This window comes from Panthera pardus, unplaced genomic scaffold (genome assembly GCF_024362965.1).
Source record: "Panthera pardus isolate Hobbes unplaced genomic scaffold, ASM2436296v1 HiC_scaffold_12, whole genome shotgun sequence".
In the NCBI taxonomy this organism is placed as follows: domain Eukaryota; kingdom Metazoa; phylum Chordata; class Mammalia; order Carnivora; family Felidae; genus Panthera; species Panthera pardus.
The window spans coordinates 49,147,194-49,169,859 of record NW_026526677.1 but is presented as its reverse complement, the minus strand read 5'-3'; the positions used below and the strand labels follow the sequence as shown (position 1 = coordinate 49,169,859).

The following is a 22,666-nucleotide window of genomic DNA, read 5'->3' as shown; positions in this document are numbered from 1 at the left end:
TATAGTATTAAGAATTTAAGACTGAGCCAAACTTTTTTTCTCAAAAAAGTTACAGCACTTAGTGTTTTTCTGTAAAATGGTGTATCAATCATACTGCTTATTTGGAGACATGAACTTCACTTAAAAAAAATCCCACCTTGTCTCAAGAGAATGTTTTCCCAGAAAAATAAAATCATGTTAAAACCACTGGTTGCATTCTTCGACTGCTCACTATCTACTATGTATATTAATTGGTTTTCTTTTTTTCTGTAATGTTGTACTTCAGATTTAGGTAAATATAATTAGAAGCCAAAATGATAGAATGTCATGGAGATAGTTTCAGAAGGACACTTGGAATCTTAAGGGGCTTCAGAAGATTTATATTTTGTAAACTGAGGGTGTTATTTTCCCTTTAGTTTGTCACTAAAGTAAACAACACACATTAACAATTGGTAAACCCTGAAGCTCATTAATTGGGTGATCTTTTCAAAAAAGGTTGACAAATTGATCCAACAATAGAGTTGGTAAAAAGAAAAAAAAATGCATTCATATTGGCATTAGAGATGAGCTTAAAATAAGGGAAATTGTGCAATTAGCCACTAACAAAACATTACCAGTTGTATCATATCTATACTTCTATATATATCCTCCTAATTACACTGTGAAATAAGTGGTTTTACCTTACCAATGAGTTAACAAATTCTGAGACTAGGACACATCTACAGCCACAACTCCCAGAGGAGAGCAAGAAACTAGTTTGGTTTTAAATTTGTTAGTGTTGAAAATAAAATCTACAAATTCATGATAAAAAAATTCAAATTTATTACAGAATTTAGTAAAGTGAGCTATAACAATTTCTCCCAGAAATCATTTCTTTGTTCTTTTTAATTTTTTAAAAAAAATGTTTATTTTTGAGAAAGACACAGAGCCAGAGGAGGGGAGGGGCATAGAGAGAGGGAGACAAAGAACCCGAAGCAGGCTCTAGGCTCCCAGCTGTCTGCATAGGGTCTGACCTGGGGCTCGATCCCAGGAACCGCAAGGCCATGACCTGGGCCGAAGTCGACTCTTGACTGACTTGAGTCCCCAGGCGCCCGTTTTCTTTCTTTTTTTAAGCATGCTTCACACCCAGGGTGCAGTCCAACATGGGGCTTGATATGAGAAAATCAACCAGTTCTCCAGAAAGTTTTGAGTACTGAAAGGAATGTTTTAAAAAACATGATGGGAAGTTTTTAAAGGAGGCTGGAAACGTCAAGCCTATTTAGGAAATTGGGGAAATGGTCCAGCTTTATCTAAGAGCTTGAAATAGCACTGAGTGGAAGTGAAATATTTTTAAGCCATTAATTTGAGATGTAGTAAGATGGAAGACAGGTGATTGGGGAAAATCTGAACATTATGAATGGCGTTGAATACCACGTGTACTTCAACTCTGTTCTACAGTCACTGGTAAATACTATTAACACAAAGTATCATTACCTGTGACAAAATCAGAATTAAGGTTTTTTCTCTCAATCAGGTTAGAATTATAGCACCCTATCCACCACCACCAATTTTTCAACCACTCAGAAGGTTCTGGGGATATAAAGATATCCTATAATTGCAATCTACAACTAACTACAGGGTGATTTTTAAATTATTTTTGAGATTCTGTATTATACTGTGTTTTAATGAGTAGACTGAAGGCAAGGGACTCAGTAGTATAACTGGCTAAACTGCATAAAAGTACAGATTCTTTTAATGACACTTCTGTTTATACAAGTATAACATCCGGAAGGTACTGAAAGATTAATTAAAACATCTTGTTTTTCATCCAAACTCTCCATCTCTGTGACAAAGGGAATGTATCCATTGGGCACAAATTTGTTTTGTAAGCCTATTCCTCCAGCTTCAAGTAACCTAATCTAGTTTTGTGTCACATTTTTCATCTTTACAAGGGCGTAAAAAATAGTAACTACTTTAAATTCCTAAGCAATACGTATTCAAAATAAATTCAAAGTCCTATTTACCTTCTAATGGAGTTTGGGCACCGATTATGCAACTGTGCCTTGGTTAGGTAACCCGGCGGGCCGGTGAGTCGGCCTCCACACCCCGCCAAAAAAAATGTAACGTTAATGTCTCAAACTAGACTCCACAGGCTAGCTACCTCTAACACTCTAACATCCTTTTGCTTTAATCCTTTAGCCATAATCACCATTTGAAATCCAAGACACTAAATGAAACACCATACAGCTCTCTCCAGTTTTTCTAAGCAGGTTACAAAAGTGTTAAATCCATCAGCCACCTTATTCTCTTAGTAACCCCCTCATTCTACACCTATAATGCTCGGTTTAACACATCTTGAGTCTTCACACCATCTCATCTTTACACAGCTTTGTCAAAGCAAATAAACACTGAATACTCCCGAAAACACTAGTATTTCCAATAGTTTAGAAAAAGTCTGGGTTGAGAGCTACAAAAAACTATGACCTAAACTTCACAACTAATTTGTATTCATTCTTAACGGTTTGGGGGAGCCCAAGTCAATGTTTTTCCCACCCTTTCAACTTTCCTTTAATTAGCAACACATACAAAAGGGAAAGTAAAAAACGAGGGTAGCGACACCAATACAGACTTAAGATTTTTAACGTAAACAACATGAAAGCGCAAAAGCATCCGAAGGGTCTCCCAGCAGAGTCTAGGACTACCGCCCCGTTCGTTGCCGAGCTCCCTCGCAGTTTCGGCAAGGGCAGGAGGCCCACTCTCCCACCGAATGATGATGCCCCGGCGACTTGAGAAGCGCAGGCAGGCCTAGCAGCCAGGGACCGGCACACAGCAGCTCTTGGAAAACAAAGCCGTCGCCCGAAACCAAAGGCCTCAACTGGCACCGAGAGCCCCCAGGGAGCGGTCAGGCGTCTTATTCTGTACTAGCCCTCCCCACAACCTCCCTCCCAACGGGGCGACACTCGGCAGTCGCTAGGCAAAGCCCAACCAGTCTCCAGAACGCACTCCAGCAAGCCCACCGGGAGAGCCAAGGCCACCTCCTAGCCCCTGTGGGGAAAATGGCGCCTGTCACCCCTTCTCCCTCCCGGCTAGTCACAAGGACCATCCTCCCTCCCTCGCTACAAAATGGCGCCTCCCGCTGAGGCCCCAGAATCGGCATAAATCACTTGTCAACGAGGCGGTGTCGGTCTAGGATGAGCGGTTCTGCCAACCAGTCAGACACAGGAACTTTGATTCCGCACTTTGCACAAGCCACTCAGGCGCTAGCTGCAAGGCCAGACGAAACTGACGTCAAGAAAAGGAGGCGTGAATAAGGCGGTCTCCTTTCGCGTCGCCTTAATTTGAGCCAATGGCAAGCAGGAAGCGTCTTGTGAACGACGTAATGCCAGCCCAATGGAGGCTGGGGGCGGGCCTCAGACTGGCTATGCGGGTTACGGGGCCTGGGGGCCGGGCGGCTGTTTCCTGTCCTGGTGCATGGTGGTCGGACGAAGGAATTGTTGGAAAATTTTCTCGGAGGTTCGTATATAAATGTGTTTTTACCCAGTGTGCATTATTCTCCGCCCGGCCGCCGCCCTCAGCGCGGCGGCGCGGGCCCGCTCGGGCCCGGGCTCTGACTCCGGCTGCTCAGCCTTCGCCGCAGGCCCTGCCGATCCTACGGCCGGCCTCGGTAGCGGCGCCTGGGCAGAAGCGGAGTTTATTAATAACCCGCGGCCGCCACTCTAGGGCGGCGGAGCTTTTCTCGCTGAGAACGCAACCTCCCCCCCCACCCCAACCTAGTGTCTGCGCGGTGCGCCCCGCCTGTTCCCCTCAGGGGACCGCCGAGGGGGAGGGAGTGAAGGAGGGGAGGGTGGAGCCCTCGGGAGCCTGGAGGCGCTTCTCGGCTTGACCTCCGCGCGGGGCGAGTCCCCAGACGCCGCCTAGGCGAAGCTCCTCCGGCTGGGACGCCGAGGCACGGTCAGCTCCAGGCCCCAGCCCAGCCTGGCGCCGGCGGCAGGACTGGCCAAGGGCCCTCTCGGGATCCTGCCTGCGGATCGCACCCAGAATTTCGTCCCGCCCAGATCGTGCACAGATTTCTTGTTTTCTCACTTTTTTTTTTTCTTCCACTTTTAGATTACTGAGGCCTAACATGGAATATTGGAAATTGTCAGTTTTCCTTGCCCTTTTTTCTCGGTTTTGGCCAGAGTTAACGAATCTTTCAGTTGCTTTGTACTATGTTACCGTGGAACGGGAACCAATTTTTATTTCCTCCGCTTTTGCTATTTTGAACATTTTAAGTGTTTTAACCGCATTAACGAAGTTAAGCAAAAAATAGGAAAGAATACCATTGCTAACCCCATTATATTTGTTTAAAATCAACTTCAGCCGTTGCTTTTAGAAGTGTCTAATCAGCTGGTATAATAATGAAGTGGGGATGTGGTGAAAAATTGTAGGTTCAAAGTTGTCCTTTGGGTGATACGTGTTTGCTGAACTAAGAAAAATCTGCAGTTAACAGAAATCTGTAGTATTTAATACTTGCTCTTAGTGCCTAGTTTAAGTTCATTGTTAAAGTGTCTAGTAAGAATAGATGATCAGATCACTAAATACGATGCATAACTAATTTCTCCAGGCGTATTTTGACTACTTAGGAAATTAATTATTTGGCCATCTACAAATACTTGGTCGGCTGTTTTTTCTATAGCCCCCTTTTATTTTTTTAAAATAATATCTTTATTGATATAACTTACATATCTTACACTTCACCCATTTGAAGTATGTAATTAGGTAGGTTTAATAAATTCACAGTTGTGCTACCATCACCACAATCCATTTTAAAACACGTTCATCACTTCAAAATGAAACTGTACCGGTTAAGTTACTCCTCATTTACCCATAAACCTTCCCCAACAATCTGTAGCAAATCTACAGATTTGCTTACTCTGAACATTTTATATAAATGGAATCACATAGTATGTGGGCTGTTGTGACTTTTTTTCACAGCATAATGTTTGCAAAGTTCATTAATGTTTTAACTTGTGTCAGTACTTCATTTCTCTTTATTGCCAAGTATTATTTCATTGCATGGACATAAGTTTTATTCATCCATTCATCTGTTGGTGGACATTTGGGTTTTCACTTTTTGTGATGTATAATGCTGCTGTGAACATTTGTGTACAAGTGTTTGCGTGAACATGTGTTTTCTATTCTCTGGTATAAGTACCAAGGAGTAGAATTTCTTAGTTGTATGGTAACTCTGCTCAACCTTTTGAGGAACTGTCAAACTCTTCCAAATTGTCTGCACCATTTTATATTCCTCTCAGCAGTGTTTGAGTGTTCCCATTATTCCATATCTTGCCAACCCTTGCTATTCTCAGTCTTTCTGATGGTAGCCTGGGTATGAAGTGGTATCTCTTATTGACTTGCATTTCCCAGTGGCTAATGGTGTTAAGCATTTTTTCATGTGTTGATTGGCCATTGTGTATTTTCTTTGGAAAAATGTCTATTTGGATCTTTTGTCCATTTTTAAATTGGATTGTTTATTATTGAGTTGTAAGACTTCTTTACATAAAAGTCTTTATCAAATAGATGGTTTGCAAATTGTCCATAGCCCTTTGCTATAAGTTGGGATATTGTTGTGAAGTGAACATTCATCACATTCTTCATGGAAAGATGACCTAGCTGGATTGCAGAATTATGCCTCCAGTATTACTTTAGCTTATATTTATAAAACGTATGCAGTTTATGATCATGTAAGGAGAACTTTCTGAGGCCTGAGGTCTTCATTACTTAATTTTGAAATTTTTATATAGGTTTTTTTATGTTTATTTTTGTTTTTTAAAGTTTTTATTTGTTTTGAGAGAGCAAACAAGAGTGGAGGAAGGGCAGAGAGAGAGGTTGAGAGAGAGAATTCCTAGCAGGCTCTGCACTGTCAGCATAGAGCCTGATGTGGTGCTCAAACTCACCATGAGATCACGACCTGAGCCGAAATCAAGAGTCAGATGCTTGACTGACTGAGCCACCCAGGTGCCCCAAGTTTTTGTTTTTGTTTTTTTTAAATCTGAGGTTTTACTTAGTTCTGAGTCTTTTTGCTCCTGCTTGGTTTCAGGACATAATGATTTCTTAAAGACTTGGGTTGTGTTCTGTCCTTGCTCCTTCCTATGCTTAATTTGCATTTATTTTATTTTATTATTTTTAAAAATTTATTTACTTTGAGAGAGAGAGAGTGCAAGCAGGGTAGGGGCAGAGAGACAGTGAGAGAGAGAATCCGAAGCAGGCTCTGCACTGCAAGCACAGAGCCCACCACAGAATTGGATCTCAGAAATGTGAGATCATGACCTGAGCTGAAATCAAGAGTCAGACGCTGAACCAACTGAGCCACCCAGGTGCCCCTAGGATAGTGTTTTAAACTTTATTGTACTACCAAAATGATTTTGCTTTTAAGATGGATTTAGACTGAGAAAGCTCCCTCTCCCTCATAAAAAAAAAAAAAAAACAAACCAGAAAACAATAAAACACTTTTATCCACAGTTTTCCATAAATCTAATCCCAATTTAAAACTATGCTGCAGTGGGAACTCTGCAGCCTGTGGGAATAACTTGTCCATTAATGTGTAGACACAGGCATTTAACTCCAAACTACTTTTGTCTGGGTGTGTACCTAAAATTCCACTTTACTTAGCACTTAATTTCAGCTGGGCACTGAGTTAAATGGTTTGTTGAGTGGCTTACATATATACATAAAACTATTCATTATGAACCTAAGGCAAATACTAGAGTTCTCCCTGTTTTGCAGGTGAGTCAACTGAAGTTTGGAGTAACTTGTCCAATTATTACACAACAAAGTTAGGACTTGAATCAATGATTGGCTCAAGCCTAGTCTCTCAGCTGAGTTATTCAGTAACATACCAAGTACCTACCTCTTTAACTTCTTTACATTTTAAAATATAAGATGTCTGGGGGAAAAAATAAGGTGTCTGTAGCTCTAGAATGATAAAATATTTTGAGTGCTGTACATAACCTGGCATAGCAGGGATATTATTGTGTTATTTATGCACATCTTTATTTTTTAAAAATTGTTTAATGTTTATTTTTAAGAGAGGGAGTGTGAATGGGTGAGAGGCAGAGAGAGAGGGAGACACAGAATCTGAAGCAGACTCTAGGCTCTGAGCTGTCAGCACAGAGCCTGATGGAGGACTCCCAACTCATGAACTGTGAGATCATGACCTGAGCCGAAGTCAGACACTCAACCGACTGAGCCACCCAGGTGTCCCGATTTTTGCACAACTTTAACGATGGATGCCTTTGGTCATGTATTGAAAAATAGAGATCTTATATATAGTGTGGATGTAATGGTCACAAGAAGTTGGAATTATTAAAATTAATTGCAGTTTACATATGCTATATACACACCCAATACAGTAGCATATGATAAAAAGTGTGGCACCATGAAAAGAGCATTGGAATAAAAGACGATGTAGTCTTTAGTCCTGTCTCAGTTAACTAGCCATGTCCTTATACAAATTGTATTCATTTGGTCAACAAATATTTAGTAAGTGTATACTATGCGCCAGGCATTCTTATAGGCACTGAGAGTTCAGAGGTGAACAACATAGATGGAGGCCCAGCCATGATGGAACTTAGAGTTCACTTAGAAATTCTGTTAAGTACTATTGAAGGAGCTAGAGTTCTGTGGTAAAGAATAAGGGGATGGTGGTAGAATGGATATTTTAGATAGGTGACACAGTATGTGCTAAAGCAGGAAGGTCAGCATGGCTGGATGTATACAATGGAGGACGTTTGTAAAGCACTGTGCAACATGAATTATGTTAAACTCATTAGATATGTATTGAATATATAACTTTTTTTTTAAGTAGGCTTCATGCTCAGCCCAGAACCCAGTGCAGATCCTGAACTCACCACCCTGAGATCAAGACCTGACCTAAGATTGAGTTCAATTCTTAACAGACTGAGCCACCCAGGTGCCCTGAACATATAATCTTAGGTGTCAAGATTTTAAAGACCCATAGGACACAGTACCTACCTTAGAAGGCTTGTAGTCTAATTGGGCAGACTGGATGTGGAGATTAAAGTTTTGGACTTTAAAAACTTTAAAGTTTTTAAACTTTAAAGGGGGGGTGACTCTGCGGCTCAGTCGGTTTAAGCATCCAATTCTTGGTTTCGGCTCTGGTCATGATCTCAGGGTTTGTGAGTTTGAGCCCCTCTGAGCTGACAGTGCAGAGCCTGCTTCGGATTCTCTTTCTCACTCTCTTTCTGCCCCTCCCTTGCTCACTGTCTCTGTCTCTCTCAAAAAAAAAAAAAAAAAAAGAAGGAAAATAAAGACTGTAAGAGGAGAGAGGAGCAGTAGATAACGAAACAAGCCTTACAGTCACAAACGAGGTTCATAGACCTCACTTTCCTCACCTGTAGAAAGAAAACTGGCATGTTTTGGGGTGCCTGGGTGGCTCAGTTGGTTAAGCATCCAGCTTCAGCTCAGGTCATGACCTTGTGGCTTGTGAGTTGAAGTCCTGCATCAGGCTCTGTGTCGACAGTCAGAACCTGGAGCCTGCTTCGGATTCTGTGTCTCCTCTGCCCCGCCCCTGCTTGTGCTCTGTCTCTCTCAAAAATAAAACGTTAAAGGGGCGCCTGGGTGGCTCAGTCGGTTAAGCGGCCGACTTGGGCTCAGGTCATGATCTCGCGGTCCGTGAGTTCCAGCCCCGCGTCGGGCTCTTGCTGACAGCTCAGAGCCTGGAGCCTGTTTCAGATTCTGTGTCTCCCTCTCTCTGACCCTCCCCAGTTCATGCTCTGTCTCTCCCTGTCTCAAAAATAAATAAACGTTAAAAAAATAAAAATAAAAATAAAAATAAAAAATAAATAAAAAATAAAACGTTAAATAAAAAAAAAAAACCACACACACACACACACACACACAAACTGGCATATTTTGAGTACATCTGAAGTGCTAAGGGCTTTATATACATTGTTTCACTTTTTTTTTTAACATTATTTTACTTCTGACAACAGTCCTATCAGACGGGTATTCTCCCATTTTTTCAAAAGAGAAAATGGGAATTCAGCAGCAGGTTAACTGCCTAGGAGTTGAGCAAGGAGTCAGATGTTAGAATACCAGCAAATTATTAAGCCATATACAGTTGGAATCTATGATAATAAAAATGTGACTAGTATCCATAGTGACCTGGGCTCCAAGCCAAATAACAGCAAATACTATAGGATTCAAATGATGACTGAGATCTGGCTAGTTGGGTACAGAGGCACCATGGAAGAGCTGGTGACAATTAAAAGCTCTTCCCTGTGCCTAGACTGCTCTTTCTACTCTTCCTATTCCTAGGAAATGTTTACTTATCTTTTTATGCCCAAATTTCCATGTCATCATCTTTGCATCCCTGAGGAAAAGTTAGGTGCTCCTTACTCTGTTAATGCCTCTGTTTATAATAACTTTTTTAAAAGTAGTTTTATTTTTTAAAGCCATGAGAGTCATACATGGTAAATATTTTTTTTAACTTATAGAATGTGTACAGTAAAAATTAAAAGTCCCTTACCCACTCCACCATATCTCCTAATCCCATTTCTGGGAGGTAACCACTTGAATTTTCAAATGTATATACAAGCATATGCAGATGTTTATATACATTTAAAAAAATTTTTTTTAACATTTATTCATTTTTGAGAGAGAGGGAGAGCATGAGCAGAGGAGGGGCAGAGAGAGAGGGAGACACAGAATCCGAAGCAGGCTCCAGGCTCCGAGCTGTCAGCACAGAGCCCGACACAGGGCTCGAACTCACAATCTGTGAGATCATGACCTGAGCTGAAGCCGGACGCTCAACTGACTGAGCCAGCCAGGCGCCCCTACATACATTCTTAAAAACCTGAACGCAGTCATACCATACATAAATACCTTCTGCAATTTGCTTCCCCCCCACACCACTTACAATATATCTTGGACATATTTCTTATCATTTCATATCCCATTCTTTTTCATGTCTGCATGTTTCATTTATGAATGTCCTATAGTTTATTTAATTTGTCCTTTGGGTGCACTTTTAGATTGTTGACTAATTTTTGCTATTATAAATAATACTACAATGAACTTTGCACACTTAAGAGAGTGTCTATCTAATAAGTCCCAAGAAGAATTACTTTGTTGAAAATTGCATTTAAAATATTGATAAGTAGGGATGCCTGGCTGGCTCAGTCAGGAGCTCGTGACTTTTGATCTCGAGGTCATGAGTTGAACACCACATTGGGTATAGAGATTACTTAAATAAACTTAAAAAATAAAAAATAAAATATTGGTAAGTGGTACCAAGTTGTTCTAATTATTGTGGTCCCTCCCCTAACATTGTGTTTAATTACCTGTTTTCACTTGTCTCCCACCATGGAATGAGTTTCTTAAAGACAAGAACTTCTTTTTTACTTCTCTGTGTCTCTAAAGGGTTGTGTGCACACACACACGTATACACATATACATGTGCATACACACACACACATGTACATGTATACATATACTACTCAAAATATCAGTCCTGGGTATTTATCCAACAAATGTATATATATTTTTAGTAGTTGATCATGGTAAAGGTAAAGACCTATAGGAGAATAATAGGAGATGAAATTTGAAAAATGGATAGAACCCAGACTGGAGAGTAGCCTGAATGTCAGACTAAGGAACTGGAGTTTAGTTCTATAAGTAGTACAACTATAAAAGATCATGGGGGAGGGGCGCCAGGGTGGTTTAGCCTCCAACTGGTGATTTCACAGTTCATGGGATGGAGCCCCACATCGGGCTCTGTGCTGACAGCATGGAGCCTGCTTGAGATTCTCTCTCTCCCTCTCTGCCCCTACCCCACTTGCACTTGCTCTTTTTCTCAAAATAAGAAATAAACATTAAAAAAAATTTATTTAATTAAAAAAATAAAGTAACCCAAATTGGAATTCATCATGCTAGTGATTTTTGTAAAAAAGTTGATGCTGAATAGAGAAATCCATACACGCAATTTTCAGAGAAAAAGGCCTTGCTTGGCCTTCTATCAAGACTTGGTGAATAAATATATGTTTATATATTTAAAAAGTACATATAAAGCCTTGGGCTTTTCTGAGAGTGTCAAATAATCCAGTAGCTCATGTAAGAGTTGCTGGGCCAAATGGTTAGAAGATTGACTTTGCTACTTATGTTGTGAAGTTAAGGATACTGTTTATTTTTATTTTTTTAAGTTTATTTATTTTTGAGAGAGAGTGAGCAGCGGAGGGGCAGAGAGAGCAGAGGAGAGAAGAGAGAATTGGAGCCGGATGCAGGGCTTGGATTCATGAACTATGAGATCATGACCTGAGCTTTGGCTCTGGGGTCAGATGCTTAACCAACTGAGCCACCCAGGCACCTCTAAGGAAACCATTTAACTTTTCTTGAGTTTCATTTTCTTCATCTGCAAAACTGGGATAAAATGGTTCTTTATTCATAGGATTGCTAGAAGAATTAAATGAATTAGTAATGTCTGGCATATAGTAAGTTTTATGGAAGGGTTATTATCTTTATCATTTGATATTTAATATATTAGTATTATTAATACTTATTAATCTATTATTAAATAATATTAGTATCATTAAATACTAGAATTTTCGTCAGTATTGGTGGGACATAAGGGTGCCTGGATGCCTCAGTCTGGTTAAGTGGCCAACTTCGGCTCAGATAATGATCTCAAGGTTTGTGGGTTCGAGCCCTGCATTGGGCTCTGTGCTGAAAACTCAGAGCCTGGAGCCTGCTTTGGATTCTGTCTCTCTCTCGTGCTCTGTCTTTCAAAAATAAGTAAACATTAAAAAATTAAAAAAAATATATTGGTGGGATATAGAATGTGAGGAGGTTATGGCTAGAACAAGACCAGAGGATAGAAAGACCAACTTGTCTTGATTTGCTCAAGACTATTCCAGTTTTAAAACCAAGTCCCCCACTTAAAGCGGAAAGTCCCATATTCGGGGAAACTCCTCAGTCTCGGGCCAGTTGGAATGGCTGTCCAACCTGCTGGAGAAGTTACTAGAGTCTAGATTGTGATGTTTGCACTCTGTGGCAATGGGAGAGTACTAAAGGTTTTGAGACAGAGAACTGCTATGATTGGATTTAAAAGCACTTGGACTGCTATGGAGATTACACTGAAGGAAGGTAGGAGTGGACTTTAGGAGGCTGATGTAATAATCCAAGTGGGTAATGGTAGCCTCAATTAAGACAGCCTAATAGAAGTGAATGAATTTGACAGGTATTTAGGAAATAGAGTGATAGTTCTTAGTGATTGGCTGGAGAATAAGGGAGATTTCAGCTACTGGGTTGGTGACTGCATTTGTTAGAGGTAGAAATGCAACAGGAAAATTTCATGGGAAAACCTGTTGGGATGGAGGTGACTATGGACCACGGAGGTCATTGAGGCCAGTAAGCAATGAGACATATAGATAGATCAACAGCTCTTTAAGAGAAAGGACTAGATAGATTTTAGAGAGCTTGCAAGTTTCAGAGATCTTTGAAGCCATGCGAATGGATGCGATTGTTCAAGAGGAAAAGTGCATAAAATGAAAAAACAAACTAGGACAGAAACTTGAGGATCCTACATATTTAGGACCCCATAGGAGAATCTGGAAAGGGTTAGCTTAGGAAGTTGGAGAAAACCAGAAGCATGTGGATGCCACAGAAGCCAAAGCAAGAGAATGTTCCAAGGAGATAAAGGTCAGTGGTATTGAATCAAGTATGATACAACTGAAAAATAGCCATTACATTTTTTAAATGTTTAACTGTTGTCATATTAGGTCCTTTTTTAAACTTCTTAAAAATCTGAGGTATAATCTTCAGTATGCATTTGATGAGTTTTAGCAGTTGTATTCGCCCAGATGGTCATCTCACTCAAAAGAAAATCCCCCAATCTTCCAACCACAGTTTGGTTTCTATCACTGTAGATTAATTTTGTCTGTTCTTGGATATTATATTAATAGAATAATACAATATGTATTGTATCTGGCTTTTTTCCCTCAACACAATACTTTTGAGATTTATCACTGTTATTGTATGTATAGTAATTTGTTCCTCTTTATTGCTAGGTAATATTCCACTGTATAAATTTATCACAACTTCTTTATCCATTCTTTAGTTGATGGACACTTAGGTTCTTTTCAGTTTGGAACTGTTATGAATAAAACTGCCACAGACAATTCTTGTACAAGTTTTTCTGCAAGATACACATACATTTTCATTGGGTGAAAGCCTAGGAAATGGCCAGTGAACTTTATGTTAAATTGGAGATTCATGACAGCCAGGGCAATTTCCTTAGAGTTAGGGACAGAAACCAGATAGATGATAATGAGAAATCAGGAGGTATTCTTAGTAACGACTGTTAAGGAAATCTAGCTAAAGTAATCTAGTCTAGATAAAAAGGAAAGAGACTGGTAGCTAAGTCAGATGTGAGATTGTTTATTTGATTTTATTTTTGTGCTTTTTAAGTTCTTGATGGGAAGGAATTAGAAGAGAGAGGGATTGTTTTCAGAAGAGGTCCCTGTGATCCCTAAGGAGGAAAGACAAATGAAATGTAGGTTGGAGGGATTAGTTTTACCTTGTAGGAAGGTAATCTGGCAGGAGAGAAGGAGGAAGCATGTGGAAATGCAGTGAAGTGATAGATTTGTTGGCAAAGAATTCCTCTATGATGATGTCTATATTTTCTGTGAAGTTGGGGACTGATTAATTTGTTGAAAATGAGGTGTCAGGGATAAGGAATGGGGGATAACAGGAAAGGGAGTGAGGGATAGAGAGGTTTGAGGCAAATGGAAAATATTTTAGAGGGACCTGGTTGGCTCAGTCAGTAGAACATGTGACTCTTGATCTCAGGGTTGTGAGTTCGAGCCCCATCTTGAGTATAGAGATGACTTAAAAAATCTTTGGGGCACATGGGTGGCCTAGTCTGCTAAGTATTCGACTTCAGCTCAGGTCATGATCTTGTGGTTTGTGAGTGTGAGCCCCATGTCGGGGATGACAGCTCAGAGCCTGGAGCCTGCTTCGGATTCTGTGTCTCCCTCACTCTCTGCACCTCTGCCCTCCCTCTCTTTCTCTCTCAAAAATATATAAAAACTTAAAACATTTTTTTAAACCTTAAAACGTATTTTAAATAGTTACCATGAAGAAACAAACAGTTTGCTGGACAACTTTGGAAGTTCAGAGAAGGTTGGAAGAGCTCAAGAACTCTTATGGCGCTGAAGGACTGTTTCATTTATTTTTATTTTTATTTTTTTTAAGATTTTATTAATCTCTACACCCAGTGTGGAGCTCAAACCTACAACCCTGAGATCAAGAGTCGTATGCTCCCCCGACTGAACCAGCCAGGCGCCCCAGGACTGTTCCATTTAACTATCAATAAGTTATTAGATCTGAAAAGTGCTTTGTAAATGTGATGCCTACAGAAATAGTTATTTTTAGTTATTTCTGTCTAGAGGTGTGTGTTTAAACTATCCACATTTAGTGTCCTATTCAACGCCTTTTTGGACAGAGGATCTATTTTGTTTAGGAGTTGTGTGTCAGGAATGCCCTTTGTAATTTTCATAATTGTCTAACAATTATGCTTTGCTTCCCTTACCCATGTAAAAATAGCAATTTGAATAATAAAATATTAACATATACAATGTTTATCTTAGAGAAGTAAAGTGCAATTTAGCATAGTAGTTTTCAAATGACTTTCTTATGCCTTTTTTTAATGGAGCAGTGCCAGAAGTGGCTTCTGAATATGCCAGAATCTTTCTCCTGCTGCTTCTATTCCTCAAACTCCCTAGTCTCAGTAAAAGCAAACCGGGGCATGCTTAGCAACCTGCTGCCTGCAGGTGTGCCCTTACCAACCCATGTTGTCGGTGCTACTCTATTGAGGTTTAAGAGACATATTTTTTAAAGCTCTTTTTTATATCAATGGTTCAGTTAAGATCAAACCATCACCAAAATTGGCATTCCTGATGATTAGACCTAGCTGTTCATTTCTAAATTCTTATCTCTGCTCTCACCTCTTTTTCTCATAAGTATTTTTAGCTTTAGGCCTGGTAGACCTTATCTCAGCTACCTGCCAGTCAGTATCAAACACTCAGTTTCTGAATGGTCCTGGACTTTGGCACAGCCTTCAAGTTTCAGCATTTCACCCATCCACTAGAATATTCTTCCCAGTTAAAATTGGTAGTATAAGGAGGGAGGGGAGGGTGGGTGATGGGTATTGAGGAGGGCACCTTTTGGGATGAGCATTGGGTGTTGTATGGAAACCAGTTTGACAATAAACTTCATATATTGAAAAAAATTAAAAAAAATAAAATTGGTAGTATAAATTCTATCACTATATTTTACCCTCCTATGGAGCCTGTGAAAACTCGACCTCATTTGCCAGCACATTCTAACTGCCCTGTATTTAACTGAATTACATTTCATCAGTGGAACGTACTTAGTCCCTGTGTATATTTAAATAAAACTGAAGAGACTTGAAAGACAGTTTTCTACAAATGCTAACCAAAGCAGTATAACTAATTCTGTAAACATCAAATGTACAGGATAGCCCACTATTTTCATGTTGCTGTATACTAAGGAACTTCCTCATTCCAGGTTAGGAGATGTCCTACAATGTAGCACAAATGACCAGCGTTAAATGAAATAGCACTTCCTTTTTTTAAAGTTTATTTATTTTGAGAGAAAGAGAGATAGTGTGAATAGAGGAGGGACAGAGAGAGAGAGAGAGAGAGAGAGAGAGAGAGGGAATCCCAAGCAGGCTCCTAGCTGTCAGCTCAGAGCCCCATGAGAGGCTCTGTCCCACGAACCATGAGATCACCATCTGAGGTGAAATCAAGAGTCAGATGTTTAACCAACTGGGCCACCCAAGTGGCCCGCAGAGCACTTTTTATAGTAGGAAATTTTGGAATTGAGAGCAGGTAATAGAAAGACCTAGCTTCTCTGTTATGGTTAGGTGAAATTGACCTGAAGTTAGGGCCTGAGTTTGACAATTTCTGAAGGCCTGGTTTGTGTGGCTCCATGCAAAGAAACATCTAAGATTTGTTAATCTAGATTTCTTTTTGTATCATTTTTTATTGTGATAAGATTACTTTCAGTTAGAGTTCTTGCTTTTATACCTGGACCATTAGATTTATGTCTTCATAATAATTTGTGGTAATAATGGTCTCTAACAAATTAAGCTAACCTTGAAATATATAAGGGCTTCACATTTTATTTTATTTTTTAAGATTTTATTTTATTTTAACTTTATTTTGAGAGAGAGAGAGCAGGGGAGGGGCAGAGAGAGAGAATCCCAAGCAGGTTCTGCGGTGTCAGCACAGAACCTGATGTGGGGCTCAAACCCACGAACCTTGGGATCATGACCTGAGCTGAAGTCAGACCGTTAACTGCTTGAGCCACCCAGCTGCCCCTAAAATTTCTTTATATATTCTGTATATAACATTTGCTACATTTCTATAGTATGTTTGTTTTTCTTAGGCTGACATGCATCATCATCATCTTCCAGAAAGGCAGAAAGTTTATATATTACACACTGTCTTCATGGAGATTCCTGTAGTGCTTCAGGACAGCCTCCTCTGTGTCTGATTTTGGCCCATGATTCATGACTAAAGCACATGAAATTGACTACCTTTCATAAGGTGGCCCTTTCTAAAGGTATCGTGTCTGTCTTACATGTTCATTTCCACACAACCTGAAAATGTCAATGACAGAAATGATCAAGACATGATGATGGATATGTGAGCAACTATGGGGTGTTTGATCTCTGGCTTGTTTACTTCTTTTCTTCACTATCATTTTTCCCCCCATGTGATCTTTTTCTAACAAAGGGCTTTGTATCCCAGAGTCTTTCTGAGAACTTTAAAAATAAGAGGGACCTGCCATCACTTATTATCTCTGGTAATTGTAGTGCCATTTGAACTCCCCTGAATGTTTTTTCCCATCACTACTTCATGTATTTGCCAGCAGTTCATGTCCAGGGAATAGTTGTCTATTCATCTTTCTATTAATGTCGTTTTTTTCTTTTTTTTCCATCAGGAATGAAACTGTAGGTGTTGAAATCTTCCTAAAGAAATTTAACAGTTGAGGCGCCTGGGTGGCTCAGTCGGTTAAGCGTCCGACTTCGGCTCGGGTCATGATCTCATAGTTCTTGAGTTCGAGCCCCGCATCGGGCTCTGTGCTGACAGCTCGGAGCCTGGAGCCTGCTTCACATTCTGTGTCTCCCTCTCTCTCTGCCCCTTCCCTGCTCATGCTCTGTCTCTCTCTGTCTCAAAAATAAGTAAACATTAAAAAAAAAAAAAGAAATTTAACCGTTGACCAGCTTTCAGACAAGAAATAACTTTTTTTTATTACAGATATTGTCAGTTACCTTTTGATGTTATATATGGTAGTTATTTGGAGATTATATATAATTGAGTGAAAATGACAACTTTAGACATTTCTTAACATCACGACCCAAAGTACCTTGTAATCTGCCTTTTAAAAATTCATTTCCTAGGTGAATACTATAAAAATCACAATGCTTACTACATCTTTATAGGTGTTTTTCTTTCCATTTCCTTATCTAAATTTGTTTCTGTTATATAGTGACAGAAGTTTTTTTAAAAATTTATCTGTCCCAGTCCTATTCTCATCAGGGGTCTTTTTTTTTTTTTTTTTTTTTTAATATCTATTTATTTTTGAGACAGAAAGCACGCACAAGCAGGGGAGGGGCAGAGAACAAGGGAGAGAAAGAATTCCAAGCAGGCTTCTCGCTGTCAGCACATAACCTGACTCGGGGCTCAATCCCACAACCCTGGGATTGTGACCTGAGCCGAAATCAGGAGTTGGAAGCTTAACCGACTCATCACCCAGGTGCCCCCTCATCAGGGGTCTTAACAGCAGTATACCAACGTATACTTTGAGGCTTCTCTGATAGTTCTTAGAGGTAGCAAGGAAGTGTTGAAGTTTCAGCCTGCTCTATGAACAGTTATAGATAGGACTCTTTCAGGACTCCCTAAAAAGTCAGCCTTTGATTGACTTTCACCATAGCTGTGATGCATTTCTTTGAGCCTAAACCACAGTTCCCGGCTCTAATTCAAAGAAGATACAGTTGGGGCACCTGGGTGGCTCAGTCAGTTTAGCGTCTGACTTTGGCTCAGGTCACAATCTCGTGGTTTGTGAGTTCGAGCTCCATATCAGGCTGTGTGCTGACAACTCAGAGCCTGGAGCCTGCTTCCGATTCTGTGTCTCCCTCTCTCTCTGTCCCTCCCCCACTCATGCTCTGTCTCTCTCTCAAAAATAAATAAACATTAAAAAAAATTATTTTTAATAAAAGGATACAGTTTATAGGGTTTTTTTTTTTTTTGTTTTGGTTTATTTTGAGAGAGATTTAGAGTGCAAGCTGGAGGAGGGGCAGAGAGAGAAGGAGAGAGAATTTTAAGCAGGTTCTGTACTGTCAGCACAGAGCCAAATGCAGGGCTCAACCTCATGAACTGTGAGATCATGACCTGAGCCAAAAGAGTTGGACACTTAACTGACTGAGCCACCCAGCTGCCCCAGTTCATAGTGTTTCTAAAACAAAAATGCTTTAAGTAGTCATAAACATAAATATAATTGCAAATTATTACAATCTGCACATTTTTCTTTTAAATATTGACACTGAAATAAAATCTTTAGACTTGGAAAGTCCTCGAGAGATCCTCTGGTCCAGTTCCTTGGCTCAATGCAGCTAAGTTATCCCAGCTCCTATTTGAGACAACCCAAGGCACACAGAGATGATGGGACCAGGAAGTGAGAGAAGGGAGGAAGGGGGTTGTGGTGGTAATTGGTAAAAGAGCTATCATTCATCCATTTATTCAGCACCAATTGTGTGTCTCCTGTGTGTCAAGTACTTTTTAGACCTGTGAGTCAGCAGTGAGCAAGCAGATAAAAATCCTGGTGTATTGTAGGTGGGTGGGTGGGGTGGGGAGGATAGATAAGAAACAAACAAAATAAGTAAATACATGTAATATGTTATAGTGCTATGCAGAAATATGAAAGAGGGAAGAGGGTTAGGGTATATCATGGTTTGGAGGTGGGAGGTGCAGTTTGAGATGAGGTGAACAAGGAAGCTCTCATTGGGGTGACATTAAGCAAAGACTTGAAGAAGATCAGGGAATACCAATGAAGATACGGAGAAGTATGTTTCAGGCAGAAGGACCATCAAATGTAAAGGCCCTGAGGCAACAGAACACCCACTATGGGGCAAAGCAAGGACACCAATGTGGCTGAAATGCAATGAATGAGGTAGAGAGTAGTAGGAAATGAGGGACAAGATTATTGGCCTCATAGGGCAGCATAAGGACTTTTGGTTTTACTCTAAGTTACCAGAAGGTTTTGACCAGAAAAGGGCACTCTGACTGTTGTGTTGAGAGGAGACTGGAGAGGTCACAATGGAGGCAGGAAGACCAGTTAGGATGCTGTTGCAGTAACGTGGGCAAGAGGTGGTAGTGGCTGGAATCAGGGAAGTAATGGCAAACTGAGAAGTGGCCAGATTCAGGATAGATTTCTGAAGACTGACTCAACAGGACTGTGGGAATAAGTGGGGATCTTCAACTATGTTAAACCCAAAGAACTCTGATTATGGAAACTTTAGATATGTTACAAAACTGATAGGCAAGACTTGTCAGTGTGCTCAGTAGTTTACTGATGAATATGAAAGGCGTGCTCTGGACTTTGGGTCAATACTCTTAACCCTGCATATTAAGTGAAATTTCATTGTGCTCGTTTTGGCAGCACATATACTAAAATTAAGTGAAATTTCAGCCTATTTTGAATTCTGTTTACTTCTGTAGCAAATTTTTGTGGTTGATAAATATTCTTTGTAGCTTTTATTTCATATGCATTGTTCTTTGTTCTCAAGTGCCTATATTTTTCTTCAAGGTAGAAAATGTTGTTAGCCCAAATAAATCGAGATTCTCAGGGAATGACAGAGTTTCCTGGAGGAGGAATGGAGGCTCAACATGTTACCCTGTGCTTGACAGAGGCAGTAACGGTGGCAGGTGAGCAGTTTTGTGTGAAGGGATCACGTGGGTTTGGAAATATCATTTATCTTAAGGGAGAATGAAAACTCACAACACTGTGTTTACTTCCCTCTTCCTTGTTTAGCAAACGTGACCAAAACTAAGCCTTTCTTTTCTTGCTGTGGATACTGGGTGCAATAGGGCAGGGAAATCTTTTTTATAAATGCTAGAATAAATCCCATTTGAGTCTTAAGCAATCTGCCTTATGCCTAATTTTCATTAAAAGTTTTTTAACTTAAACAGCACATACATGTGATAGTTATCTAAAGAAAATAACTATTTTTTTATAATAGATGGTGACAATTTAGAAAATATGGAAGGTGTAAGCTTGCAAGCAGTAACACTTGCAGATGGTTCTACCGCTTATATACAACACAATTCTAAAGGTATGTGCCTCATATACAGCCCATGGGTTAATACCAGCAATTCATAACCTCAGAGTTCGAACACCTGGCAGCTTACCCCCCTTCCCAGTCCATCCTAAAGATGCCTCGTTGCATATTACCATTGCATATGGTAATTTTTAAATAGTTTCAGGTTAACTTAAATTTGTTTTGATAATTTGGGGACTCCCTTTGAGATTTTTGGAATACACTCTGGGGTGTGAAAATTAAAGGGAGAGTGGGGGAGTGTCCCCAACCTATTTCTAGTAAGACCTTTCTTGCTTTTTTACTTGAGGTTATTATTTATTTAATGTTTTTACAAAACATGCATAGAAGTATAGACGTTTGGTTTTGTTTATTTAGCATCAACTGTAAATCAGTGTCTCCTTCGCTCCAAGAAATAACCCAATTCTCAAACTCCTTGTTTTTATGGACACCTACTGAGCACATGCATACATAGTCAAGGGACTTACGGCACCCAGGAATGAGAATGACAACTGGCCTCACATACACTGACATATCTGCCAGTATTCCCAGGTTCAGCTTCTCTGTAGTCAGGGTCACTGTTCCTAAGTGGCTCCAAAAGGTAAATAGAGATTCAGCTCACGTAGCTTGCTGTGATGAGCCACTCTTCCTCTTGAACTTATTTAACTGAAAGTTGGAGGGGAGGAAGAATGGCTGAGGGAGGATTTTCTGCTTTCTATAGGATCACTGGATGTGTTTTTGAATTGCTTCAGAACATTGAGGGAAGAATCAAGATGAACATGATCTTAAGTAGTGTATGTTTTTATAGTTGATATCATTTTGAAATTGTATAAAGTTTAAAGTTTTTGCTTGTGCTAATTTATTGGCTTAAATCTTTTGTTCCAGATGGAAAACTCATAGATGGCCAGGTCATTCAGTTGGAGGATGGTTCTGCTGCCTATGTTCAACATGTACCCATACCTAAAAGTAGTAAGTATTTGATACTTACTTACCGTCTTGATTCTCATGCTTCACGATTTGTTACCTCCAGCTGCCTCTTACTGCCTAAACTTGGTTCAGGTCTCTAGTCTTCCTTTTGAAAGGGGAGATCCGCATGTGTCAAAGAGAGGATCTAAAGACCATTTTGACTTCATTGAGACATTCTCTCAAAAATGATACGAAAGACTGGGACCCCTGGGTGGCTCAGTCGGTTGAGCGGCCAACTTCAGCTCAGGTCATGATCTCACAGCTTGTGGGTTCGAGCCCCGCGTCGGGCTCTGTGCTGACAGCTCAGAGCCTGGAGCCTGGTTTGGATTCTGTGTCTCCTTCTCTGTCTGCCCCTAACCCACTCATATTCTGTCTCTGTCTCTCTCAGAAATAAATAAACGTTAAAAAAAAAAATGATACGAAAGAAGTTACTGGACTACGCTCCAGAGATAAATGGACAACAGTCCTAAGTGAATCTTTCTGTCACTTGAACTAATTCCTACATGTCTCTCATTTTCTTCTTTTTTTCCCTTCTTTCAACTCTCCTAATTCTCTAGTATATTTTCCAAAACAAGTGTTCTAATATCTTTTTACTAAGCACTTACTTAGAGCAGCTTTACTGAAAATACTAAACGTTCAAGGACTCATAAAGCACGTATAGGTCTTTATAATGTGTTTAATGGTTTATTGACTCTTGCTGCTGAGTTATCAGAATGTACTTAGAAGACATGAGATCTAAATGTAAGCATTGTTCTTGAGCAGGGGACAGTTTGCGTTTAGAGGATGGTCAAGCAGTGCAGCTAGAAGATGGAACTACAGCATTTATTCACCACACCTCCAAAGGTAAAATAACTTTGGAAATAGGAAGAGAGAAATGGGAGTGTGGGAAAAATAAGACCTGCCTTTACATGCTGAAGTGCTTTCATGTAAAATAAGATTTGTGTTTGTTCTCTGAAATATGGCAGATTTTGGCACAGTCCAAGGAAAAACTTTCTAGCAATTTGAACTGTCAAGTAACAGGTTGGAATAGAAAACTTTAAATAGAGGCTGCTTTTCGAATATGAAATTAAGCATTTGAAAGTTATTGATTTTTTTCCTCTTAAATGTTTTTTTTTTTTTTTAAAGCAAAGTCCTTTGCCTGTCGTGTTGGTCTTTAAAACTAAAGAGCACCATTTGTGTGCACCTGGGTGGCTCAGTCGGTTGAGCATTCCAACTCTTGATTTTGGTGCAGGAGGTCATGATCCCAGCGTCATGGGATTGAGCCCTCGTTGGGCTCTGTGCTGAGCATGGAGCCTCCTTAAGGTTCTCTTTTTCCCTCTCTGCCCCTCTCCCATGCTTGCATGC

The 22,666-nt window shown here is 40.1% G+C and overlaps 1 protein-coding gene and 1 long non-coding RNA gene across 7 annotated transcripts in view; one reads left to right on the top strand and one right to left on the bottom strand.

Moving 5' to 3' along the window:
- Nucleotides 1-777: 777 nt before the first annotated feature.
- LOC109271119 (uncharacterized) lies at nucleotides 778-3,102 on the bottom strand. The gene is made up of 2 exons (XR_002081828.2): nucleotides 1,983-3,102; nucleotides 778-1,171 (listed from the first exon to the last, which is right to left on the bottom strand). It is a non-coding gene; the product is annotated as an uncharacterized LOC109271119 (long non-coding RNA).
- A 272-nt stretch (nucleotides 3,103-3,374) lies between these two features.
- Nucleotides 3,375-22,666, top strand: part of ZNF143 (zinc finger protein 143) — a 55,388-nt gene continuing 36,096 nt past the window's right edge. The window contains exons 1-6 of one of the 6 annotated variants that reach the window (XM_053900000.1): nucleotides 3,388-3,471; nucleotides 16,426-16,602; nucleotides 19,849-19,967; nucleotides 20,282-20,374; nucleotides 21,242-21,325; nucleotides 22,082-22,165. In XM_053900000.1, the coding sequence (XP_053755975.1) occupies nucleotides 19,856-19,967; nucleotides 20,282-20,374; nucleotides 21,242-21,325; nucleotides 22,082-22,165 (373 nt within the window). In that variant the 5' untranslated portion in view covers nucleotides 3,388-3,471; nucleotides 16,426-16,602; nucleotides 19,849-19,855. Of the gene's footprint in view, nucleotides 3,472-11,428; nucleotides 11,448-16,425; nucleotides 16,603-19,848; nucleotides 19,968-20,281; nucleotides 20,375-21,241; nucleotides 21,326-22,081; nucleotides 22,166-22,666 lie in introns of those variants that run through there. The other 5 variants (XM_053900001.1, XM_053899999.1, XM_019456267.2 and 2 more) reach the window with 5 other exon arrangements.